This window comes from Lagenorhynchus albirostris, chromosome 11, assembly GCF_949774975.1.
Source record: "Lagenorhynchus albirostris chromosome 11, mLagAlb1.1, whole genome shotgun sequence".
In the NCBI taxonomy this organism is placed as follows: domain Eukaryota; kingdom Metazoa; phylum Chordata; class Mammalia; order Artiodactyla; family Delphinidae; genus Lagenorhynchus; species Lagenorhynchus albirostris.
This window is the reverse complement of record NC_083105.1, coordinates 11,307,766-11,318,984: the sequence shown is the minus strand read 5'-3', so window position 1 is coordinate 11,318,984 and position 11,219 is coordinate 11,307,766. Positions and strand designations below refer to the sequence as shown.

Genomic DNA, 11,219 nt, shown 5'->3' with positions numbered 1-11,219 from the left:
CGCAAGAGGGAAGAGATATGGGAACATATGTATATGTATAACTGATTCACTTTGTTATAAAGCGGAAACTAACACACCATTGTAAAGCAATTATACCCCAATAAAGATGTTAAAAAAAAAGATACTATTTGCAATAAGCAGCAAAAAAATAGATAAATAAGAGATTCTTCAAAACAAGCCTAACAAAAAGCTGCGTAATCTTTATTAAAAAAATGACAAAATGTTATTGACGGATATTGAAGGAAGATTGAAATTAACGGAGTTGTAGACCATACTCATGGATTGGAAAATTCATTATCAAAAAGCTGACAACTGTCCCTAAATTGAGCTGCAGGTTCAATGTTCTTCCAATCAAAATACCAACAGGGTTTTTCATGGAAATTGACAAGCTGATTCTAGAATTTATATGGAAGAGCAAAGAACCTAGAATAGCTAAGACATTAGCTGCTCCTGCTGCTGGTGATGGAGTGGTGGGGGGTGGGAACAGCCCAACCAGATATCAGACTACTTATAATACCTTGATAATTAAAAGTGTAATATTAAACCAGTGGGCAGAATAGAGAGCCTGGAAACTGATCCATGCACACAGGGAAACTTGATGGATACCAGCGGTACCACTGCAGGTCACTGGGGTGGGGGGAAAGATGAGATTATTCAATAGAAGGTACTGAGACAATTGCTAATCCACATAAAGGAGGAATTAACAATGAATCTCTGCTTCACACTGAAAAGAGAAATCAACTCCAGATGGATTAAAGACTTAAATGTGAAAAGCAAAGCTAAATATTTTAGAAGACGATGTAAAAGATTATCTTTATGACTCAGCATGGCATAGGATTTCTTCAACCCACTCCTCCTGGAACCTTCTCTATCTCAGTAAATAACAATTCCATCTTTTCAGTTGTTCAGGTCAAAAACCTTGACATCTGGGCTTCCCTGGTGGCACAGTGGTTAAGAATTCGCCCACCAATACAGGGGACACCGGTTTGAGCCCTGGTTTGGGAAGATCCCACATGCCGCGGAGCAACTAAGCCTGTGCACCAAAACTACTGAGCCTGTGCTCTAGAGCCCACGAGCCACAACTACTGAGCCCACGTGCGGCAACTACTGAAGCGCGCGTGCCTAGAGCTTATGCTCCACAACGAGAAGCCCATGCACCACAACGAAGAGTAGCCCCCGCTCGCTGCAACTAGAGAAAGCCCGTGCGCAGCAACGAAGACCCAACGCAGCCAAAAAATTAAATAATTTAATTTATGAAAAACAAAAGAAAAACCTTGACATCAACCTTAATTCCTCTCTCACACACCCCAAATCCATTGATTAGCACATTCTGTTTGCTCTGCCTTACACACAGGGCCAGACTCCTCCTGCATCAGGTCACCTTCACCATTATCTCCCTGTGCCGCCATACTGCACAATAGTATCCACTAGAGTCGTGCAATGCACCAGCCCTGCTCTCGAGACCAAGCCTCCATCATTAACCCCACCTGGATCTTTGCAGTCACCTCCTCACTGGTTCCCCTGTTTCTGCCCAGCTCCCTTACTTTTCTTCTCAGCATAGCAACAGTAGTGATCCTTTAACCTAAGTCAAACAATGCCCTTCTCTGCTTAAGACCTTCCCGTGGCCTTCCCCACCTAGCCCGTTTCCTCTCTGATTTCTTCTCCCTTGTCTAGCCACTGCTGTACCTCCCCAACCTGGAGCAGCAAATGCCAAGATCTGGGCGGGTGGAAACGGAGGGGGACACATGGGTGAGGCACACTGACAGTTGGGTGCAGAGAGCAACGCCCTAATTTGTAGCGCTTGCCAATTTGTGGAGTGTCAATGCAGTTGACCCTTGAACAACATGGGTTTGAACTGCTCGGGTCCACCTATGTGTGTATTTTTTTTTCAATAAATATAGTACCTGTATGTTCCTTTTATAGATCTTTAAAAATTAACTAGGCATGGGGAAAGTTTGTGTTTGGTAGGAAGTCACAGTACATGGGATCAAAAGAACTAGGGTTTGAGTCCTGATTCTATCCAAACTATCTCAGCTTCCTGGCCTTGGGTGAATCATTTATCAGTTCTTTTGTTTTTGAGTCAGAGATAGCAGTACTTGGATTTTTGACTGTGGGGTGGTGTAGGCACCCCTGACTCCCCCGTTGTTCAAAGGTCAATTGCACGACCACGGCCAATTTTAAGATCGCTCATGATGCCAACAGTTCAGTAAAATTTAACAATCGACTCTTAGAAGCTGGAGCAAGCTGGTTTGCACCGGTTCCCAGGGTTTGCCCCCTTGACACAGTTGTGTTTCTCAGGCTGGGTGAGGGGTACACAGACGCTTTTTATATCATTCTTTTAAATGTATGTAAACATCACCATATAAAGGCCTACGTAAGAACTACTGAGTGATCGTTGTTAAAGACAAGTGGAAAGGCCGATTCCTGAGGCCCAGAACAGGACAATGTGAGCTGTATTCTCTCTCCTCTCCCCAAGCACCACCCCTTCTTCAAGCTCAAAGGAAAACCCAGAAAGGCTTCCAGTGGCTGTCTGGTTCCTCGGGTGATGGGGCTCTGAGCCAGGTAGGAGGTTTACCAGGCCCTGGGGACACTGGAGAAGGCATGGAGTAAGGATGGAAGAAAGAAGGGGGCCAGGAAGACTTGACCTTTTGCAATGAGGTCAAACTAGAACGTGGGGCTGGAGAGAAGCCACCACTTGCTGACCAAGGACCGGCATCCGAGCAATCGGTTCAACGCTTGGGAACGGGGTCCTAGCTCCGGAGGTGACCCAGGGCCGGGAAAAGACTCTGGGACTTTGGAGGCAGAAGAAAAACCTGGATTGGAGTTTCACATCCACCTCCTACTACTCTGGGCAAATTGTTTCCCATCTGCCTGTGATAGGGAGCTAGGAGCACTCCCCTGACAAACAGGACCGAGGGGGACCCAGAGGACACATTGCAGATGTCCGGGCCTCCGACCCACACTTTGGCCCAGAGGTGCCACCAGTGGGATCCGAGAAAGAAAGGGGCTGGCCTGTCAGCTACTAATCACTCACTGTGGGAATTCCCTGGCGATCCAGTGGAATTCCACTGCAGGGCGCACAGGTTTGATTCCAGGCCTCAAGGCTCAGCAAAAAAATTAAAAAAAGAGGACTCACTGGGGGCTGCAGGCCAAGCGCCTGCACAGAATCCTGCCATGTTATTAGCCCCGTTGTACCAGGAAGATTGCCTGAGGCTCAGAGGTTAAGGATCCTGCCCGAGGCCACACCCATCGGCTGAGCTGACCTTTGAACACAGGAAGCCTGGTACTGTCACTGTAACCAAAGGTGGCCAGACCAGGGGTGCCCCGGCCTCCTCTTGGCAGATTAAGACACCAGAGGGACAGGGAGAGTAAGGGCTGACTGCCAACTGTATAGTGAGGACAGACTCTCCAGGGGACTGGACATTCCCAGCACTCGGCGTAGAGCCTGGCACAGAGGAGGCCCTTGGTGGCCGTGAAATGAGTGTCCCTGGAGATGTATCCTGGGGTCTTAGATTCCTTTGGGGGTCCAAGTCCTCCCTTGCCCAGTGCCTTGGGGACTATGGGCGTTCACAACCCCCACCCTTGCCCTTCAGCCTGACCTTGAAACAAGTTTGACCGCATGTTGTAGCCCAGATCATAGTAGCCTGAAAAGACGGAGGTGATTTCAGTGGGACTCTGGATCCTGCTGGGCCGTGAGCTTGCCCTTTTCTGGCCCTCCAAGGCTTCACCAATGGCCCTTTGAGCCTGAGTAGGGAGGGAGGGAGGGAGGAGAGACAAGGGGTAGAGAAGCAGCATCAAGTCCCCTATCTCCCCTCTAACTTCTCCTGCCTCTGACCCTGCCTCCACCACCCTCACCCCACCCTTAGCCTGCAGCCTTCAACCTACTCCCAACCTACTCCCTTCAGCTGGCATAGCTGAAGTCCCTCCACACTCCCACATCACCCCACCTCCCACATGGGCTTCGGGCATCAGGATGAGAATGATCATGAAAGCTTCTCCCTACATCGGGTACGTACTGTAGAACATCACCAGGGGACGTCTTTATAAGATGATATTATTCCTACATTTTATAAATAAGGAAACTGTGCCTCAGGGCGGGGACTCGCCCATCACATAGCCGGTGAGAAGCCCTGGCCTGCCTACTACAATGGGAGCGTCACACAAGTCAACTCTAGCTGGCTCCTTATATTTCACCAGGGGCAGCTCCTTCCTTGTACCAATGGGGAAACGAAGGCCCAGAGTGGTTGAGCTCAGGCCTAAGAGCCATTAAACCTGGGTTTGGGTCCCAACTCTGCTGTCTACCAGCTGCTGGTTTGGGCAAGTCTTTGCTCCCCTCTGGGCCGCAGTTCCCCTACTCATAAAATGAGGGTGGGGGCAGAACTCGGTGGCCTTTGAAGTACCTTCCAGTTCTGATACTTGCTGGCCTGATGACACTTGTGATCTGGGTCACAGCTGGATTAAAAAAATAAAAAAAAACAAAAAAAACAGATCTCTTGATTTAAGCCCAGGACCACGATGGCCAAAGAGAGAAAGGGCACCTTCCCAAAGCCAGGAGGTGCAGTGAGAGATAGTGACCATACAGCCAACCTCAAGTTGGGACAAGATCCTCCAAGTGGGGCAGGGAGTTTAGGATTGTGACCTCCCAGACTAGCAGGTTGTGAGGCGGGGGTGTACCCCCACCTTAAGGTGACAAAATGAAAAGGGGCCCCGCCCATAGCCTTTGTGACCCTGGCTCTCCTGCTTGCTCTGTGTGACCCTGGGCAGATCGTATCACCTCTCTGAGTCTCAGATTTACCATCTGTTAAAAAAGGAAGCAATGACTCCTGCCTGGCCTGCTGCTCAATGTAGTCACCATGAGGGTTGAGACAGTGGCTTTGAAAATACGACTCAAAATGCCAGAGCAGGTGACCATTTGACCAGAAATGGCAGATAAGTTTCATCTCGACTTTCAGTGGATCAGCATTGAGTTCCTAGAATGATGTACCAAGTAGGAAAAAGTGCCAGAATCGATTAGTGATGTCTGCCATGAATGCGGGCTAGGAGAGCTATGGAATGCATGCTGTGTATTTGCCAGCCTGATCTAGTCTAACTGCCTCACTTTACAGATGTAGAGACTAGAGCTCAGAGAGGAGAAGTAACTTATCCAAAGTCTTTCAGTATTCTGGGGCAGAGCCAGGATTCAAACCCAAGTCTTCCGATTTCCAATCAATCCTGTCCCCTTTAGGAGACCTGAGCTAAAAGCATCTATTTCAAACACAAGACTTCTAACTGCAGAGTCATGATGGGCCAAGGCTCCAGAATCTGCTGGCCAGTTTGGATCCTCCTTAAGTTTGGTTAATTTACTTAAGCCTGTTAAGCCTTGGGCTTCTAATCCATAAAATGAGGATAATTTTAGTACCTCCCTCACTGGGAAGATTGAACGGTTAGATGTGAAGACTAAACAGTGCACGGGATCTCGCACAGAGCAAGTGCTCAGTAAACACTACTTTCTGATGATATTATTACAGGGACTCTGTACTCAAGAGCAGCTTCCTTAGGGGTCCTCATTCTCAGTCTCCATGCATGACCCTCCTGCCGCCCTTAGCCACCTGTGCCCATTCTGACACCTGCTCTTCGGAGATCAGCTGGTCCACCACGTTGCTCCCAAACTTGTGACGAATGTTGTTGGGAATACTGCTGCTACTCTGGCCCTGTGCCCCCAAGTTGGGGTCTTCCTCTAGCCCCTGGCACGGCTGAGCCCCCTCTCGGAAGGAGGCCCTCCTCTCCCTCGAGGAGGGTCTGTAGCTCTCCTTCTTCAGGGACCCCGGCTGTGAGTCCCTCTGGGGAGAGTCCTGGCTGACAGCCTTCAGGGATGGAGGCCGGATCTCCTCCAGGGAGGCCTGCCCGAGGGAGCTGCCTCGGGGGCTGTGTCCTTGGTACATGGATGGCTGTGGGGAGACTGGGAGCTGGTACTTGAACTTGGAGGTATCCAGTGGGCTACGGGCAGTTCTCCGGGGGTCCGTGTCCTGCTGGCCTTCCTTGCTGTTGTTCAGATGGGCCCTGGTCAAAGTGGTTGTACCTAAAAAGGGAAGAGAGAAGGAAGGAAGGAGAGGAGACAGACAGATGTAGAGAGTGGAAGGCAGGAAGGAAGAAGGTGATGGGGATGGGGGTGGGGGGAACAGACAGACACGGAGCCGCAGAGATCCAGAGCAGGAAAAAAGACAGGTACGGAAAGAAGTCATGGGAGCCAGAAGCATGGGTGAGAAATCAGGAGAGAGACCAAGGGAGAGGGTAGTTCGGCCTGCCAAGCCTCCCGCTGGACAGGGCAGCCCTCATTGTTTCTGACAATAGGGACTGCAGCCCAAGCCTGACCAGCCTTGAGGCTAGCTGTGTGACCTTCAGCAAGGGCTGTGACCTCTCTGTGCTTTAGTGAACCTGGCTCCATTTGGGTAGTTCCCTTCCCCACCTTGAACCCCCCCAGCAATCCAGTCAGGAAAACCAGCAGCTGTGGAAGCTGGCAGAGGGCATCCCTCAGCGTGGCCAAGTCACACGGCTGGAAAAGTACTAGAGCTGGATTGAGCCAGTCTTTGCTCCCCATTTAGAGCTGCTCCCCAGCCCCACTTCCCTCCTCTGTTCTCCAGCTAATGGAGCGGTGTCGTCCCAGCTGCTTCCGGGCTCTCCCACCTCAACCGCTCCCCTCCCCTCCCCCCACCCCACTCCTGCCCTGACTCCCAGTTCCGAGGATCTCCCGTTCCCAGCTTACAGGTCTTCTCCTCATTCTCTTCCCCCATCCCTGGCTCCAGCCAAACAGACGGCCACTTCTTCCCCACCACACCCTGCGATGTCCAACCTCCCAGCGTCTGCTCAGGCTAGTTCGCTGCCCGGAAAGCCAGCCCCTATTTTTCCCTAAGTCAAAATCCTACTGCTTGGGCTTCCCTGGTGGCGCAGTGGTTGAGAGTCCGCCTGCCGATGCAGGGAACAGGGGTCCGTGCCCCGGTCCGGGAAGATCCCACATGCCGCGGAGCGGCTGGGACCGTGAGCCATGGCCGCTGAGCCTGCGCGTCCGGAGCCTGTGCTCCGCAGCGGGAGAGGCCACAGCAGTGAGAGACCCGCGTACCGGAAAAAAAAAAAAAAAAAAAAATCCTACTGCTTCCTTCCAATGCAGCCCCACCAGGAAGTCCTCCCTGACACCCACCCCAAGCTGCCAGGGCCATCGCCTCCTCTCAGCTCCACAACTCTGTCCCCAGCACCCTCTACAAGTCTGTCTGGATTTTCCCCTTCTCCATCCTTGTGAGCTACAAACTCTCTCATTTCTCTCCTCCATGCGGAAGGGGAGTCACTGAGGCAGGTCCACAGGTGAGTCAGTCCTGGGCCTCCCTCAGCACCCCCCAGAGCCCTGTGTACCAGAGATGCTGGTGACACCCATCAGTGAGCGAGTGAATGAATAGATGGCTGCAGGGGTGTCAGACCCAGGGTCACCCTGCACCCCATCAGTTCTAAAATGTCCTTCCTTCTCATGTTAGCATCGCTGACATCAGGCTGTGTCTGACAATCAATGGGCCCTGGTCTAACCAGCGATGTTTTCTTTCTTAGTGACAGGTACGTAACAGTGCTTCTTACAACCCACTGGATGGAGACTTAAAATACACATTTTGAATAATGTTTTACACATTATAATACCCAAGTAATATGTAAACTCTTTCTTACTGGGCAAAATATAGAAAACGAGTCAGTCCCCACCCTCTCCCCACTTCCAGCTATGCCCACAATCCTCAATCCCAGGTTATAGCTGTAAGCTTCTTTGAAGAGCTTCCCTCCCAGACGTTCTAGGTGGGTCCTAGCGCTTTTGAAAGATGCATAGTTTGGCTTCACTTTGGTTTCCAAATGCGATCAGATTCCATGTATTGCTTTGTAACTTGCTGTTTAAAAATTTAACACTGTGCCTTGGGGATCTCTTCTTGGCCACAAACACACACCTAACTTTCTTTTCAACCCGTGCAGGCTTGAGCGGGTGCCCTGCCGGTGGGTGTCCAGGTTTCTTTTACAGAGAAAGCCGCTGGAAATGGCAGGTTTTGCCAGCCACAGAGGTTTTTATTTCAAGCCCCCCTTGCCCACCCGTGGGGGCTGCAGACCCTTCCCCAGGGCAGTAGAGACAGAGAAAGCTGAGGTCCAGGCCTGCCCGCTTCCTCCTTGCCCTTCTCCTCCCCACCATCCTCACCCCATGGAGCTGAAGTCGGAGGATCCTCTTCTTGACCTTTTGTCATCGACACAAAAGAAGAAAAACCTGTTCCCCAGAGACCAGACTGCCTACCCTCCCTCCCATCCTGGGTTCTGTCCCCACAAGCAGATAGCCGAGCAAAGGGGCGCTTCTGGGGACAACTAAGGCTTCCAGGATGGGGACAGTGACCCTTCTCAAAAGAATGGAGGCAGAGAGCATTAAGAGCACTCACCACCAGCCTGGTCAACCACGGCCCCTCCCTGTGCTCGTGGGGAGACTGAAGCCCAGCGCAAGCCTGGGCTCCTGAGCCCATAGGTCTCAGGGCTCGGGACTCCAGGATTCGTGCTCCCATCTCTCCCAGGCTGTGCTCCTGCCCGCCTCTAAACACAGCGAATGTAAATTGTCTGCTCACCCTCCACCTGCCCTTTGGGCTTAGGAGCGCTCTAATGGCCAGGACCGTGTCTTGTGTCCCCTGGCTCAGAGAGTCAATACCTTCACCAATTCAGCCATCGGCGAGCACCTACTGTGTGTCAGTGCTGTGCTAGGCACTGGGGCCCCAACAGTGAGCTAACTGGGTCAGCCCCCGTCCTCTTGGGCTTAAATGTTTGTGGAATGAATGAATGAATGTCTGTCTGTAGCTGGCATCCAAGAATCTCAGTGCAGTCCCACGCTTCCTCCACTCCCTTCCCCTGTACAATGGGCAGAGTTCATCCTGCTTTACTTGCTGTTGTGAGGATCAAGCGATCAGTCATCAGAGTTCTCCAAGCTGCGTCATTTATCAGAATCCCCGGCAGGCACTCATTAGAAATACAGATCCCTGGGCCCCTCCTAGAGCTGCTGCAGCAGAATCTTCTTGGGAGAGGCTGGGGTCTGAGTGTTTAACTAGGCCTCCAGGTCATTCGGGGCTTTGGAGAGAGCTTCCAGCAGGAGCCTTGCCCCAGCGTCCCTGAATACGCCTCTCTCCACATCCCACCCGCCAGCCCCTCACCCGTGGGGACGTTTCTCAGAGCTGACCTGACCCAGTCATTCCTACATGGAAACCCTTCCCCTCATCCTCAGGGCAGAGGCCCTGCCCTTGGGATCGGTCCCAGGACCCCAGCCCAGCCTCCTTGCCCACCTCCCTTCTCCAGCCTTCAAGCCATATTGAATTTCATTCAGCTTCACCAAATCACCAGCCCACTCTAACTTCCAGACCTTTGCCCGCACTATTCCCCAGGCCTGGGACACGCTTTTCTCCCCTCCTTGGGCCACACCACTCCCTGCTTTTGGCTCACTCAGGACCTACATGGACCTTCCACTCACAGAGACCAGGCCCCTGCTGTGTTCTCCCATATCCTGCCTTTCTGGTGCACAAAGGGTTGCTGCTTTGCCCCTGAGCCTTGAGAGTGAAGCCAGCAGGACCCCGTAGGGCCCTCCTGGGCACAAAAGCCTTTCTGGGTTCCCCCTTTCTTATTTGCAAGTTAAAGGCTTCAGCTTCCCTAGACCTTCCCTGAGTTCCTAAGGGCAGATTCAAACAGCTGCTACTCAGGGAGAGGAAGGAACACGGAAACAAAGGAGGAACCATCAAGAAACAATAGTGCAGGGAATTCCCTGGAGGTCCAGTGGTTAGGACTCTGCACCCTTGCACGGGTTCAATCCCTGGTCCAGGAAATAAGATCTCACAAGCCACGTGGTGCAGCGAAAAAAAAGAAAAGAGCAATAGTGCAGTGATTAAAGCAGGGTCCTAGTTCCTCCTCAAGCGATGTACATAACAATATCTTCCAGTTCTTCTTCAGGAACTAAGGTGCCAACGCAGGTGGAGGATGGTAAGTTCAGGCCAAGTACAGACTCCTGGAGCACCGCCCTGCTACCTCACCACCAGCCAATCAGAAGGAAGCCACACACCCTGCAGCCCTCACCCTAAATTTTGCCTATAAAAACTTCTCCCTGAAAACCATCAATGAATTTGGGGGTTTTGAACATGAGCCACCCATTTCCTCGCTTGGCCCTGCAATAAAACTTTCTCTGCTCCAAACTCCGATGTTGCGGTTTGTATGGCCTCCCTGTGCCTCGGCCACATGAACTTGTGTTCGGTTACAAGAGGGGACACTGCAGTGGGGTCATAGTCCCCAGGCCTGGCAGATGGGAGAGGCTCCGTGCCCTCTCTTTTCCTTCTGTCTTCGAACAGAAGCCCTGAGGAAGTTAGGGCCGCATGGTGGGTCTGCAGGCCAAAGCAAGACTGAGGGAGGGGGGAGGGGGCTTGTCTCTGCTGCCCCCAGGGGGTCCCTCCGGAAGTCCTGCATGTGCATTCAGCATGTCCCTGGTCCCCCGTCCTACCTGCTTTGTGGTCCAGCTCCATCAGCTCTTGCTCTGCGACAGGTAATTCCAAGCTTAGCTCTGCAGACAAAGAAATACACACGGTCATCTCAGATGACAGAGAGGGCTGAACAGGACGGCCTGTGACCGTCTGCCCAGCCCCTGACCAGAGGTCCCTCCGTGCTGCTTCCAGTGCTCTCAGGTACCCAGGAGCCCCCACCCCATCCACCCACCACCCCTGGCACTGGGCCTGCTTCCTCGACCCTTGCAGGCTGTGCTGCCTGTGGAAAGCCCTGGTCACCCCCATCACCTGTGCCTCAAAGGCCCTTCTCAAACAGACTGGGGGCCTGGGACTCCCCTTCTTCCTTTGCAATCCTTTTCTTCTATAATATTTTCTTCCCCATCTGTACCACCCAACACTCCCCTAGGAGCCCCCAGCAGACCCCTTGCTGGGAGGGGCATTGCCCCAAGCCCACCATCCTGGTGACTGTTTGCCTCTCTGCAAATAGGATTCTGCCCGTTCTTTTTTTTTTTTTTCACCCCCCACCCCCCACCCGCCCTGCCCTACAACTTTTTGTTTGCCCGTTCTTTTACCAGCTGGTCATTCAAGGAAAGGAACCAGCTTGGCCAAGGTGGAGGAGAGCCAAGAGCAGGAACGGACTCTGGGATGATCTCAGCCTTTCCTCCAAAGAACAGGCCTTTGGGTCAAATTAGAGTGCCAGCTCTG

General features: G+C 52.2%; 1 protein-coding gene across 1 annotated transcript; it reads right to left on the bottom strand.

Moving 5' to 3' along the window:
- Nucleotides 1-3,567: 3,567 nt before the first annotated feature.
- On the bottom strand, nt 3,568-10,535 carry CIMIP4 (ciliary microtubule inner protein 4). The gene is made up of 3 exons (XM_060165608.1): nt 10,514-10,535; nt 5,607-6,058; nt 3,568-3,744 (listed from the first exon to the last, which is right to left on the bottom strand). Exons 1-3 carry the CDS (start codon nt 10,533-10,535, stop codon nt 3,568-3,570), a joined length of 651 nt encoding a protein of 216 aa, XP_060021591.1.
- Nucleotides 10,536-11,219: the final 684 nt, after the last annotated feature.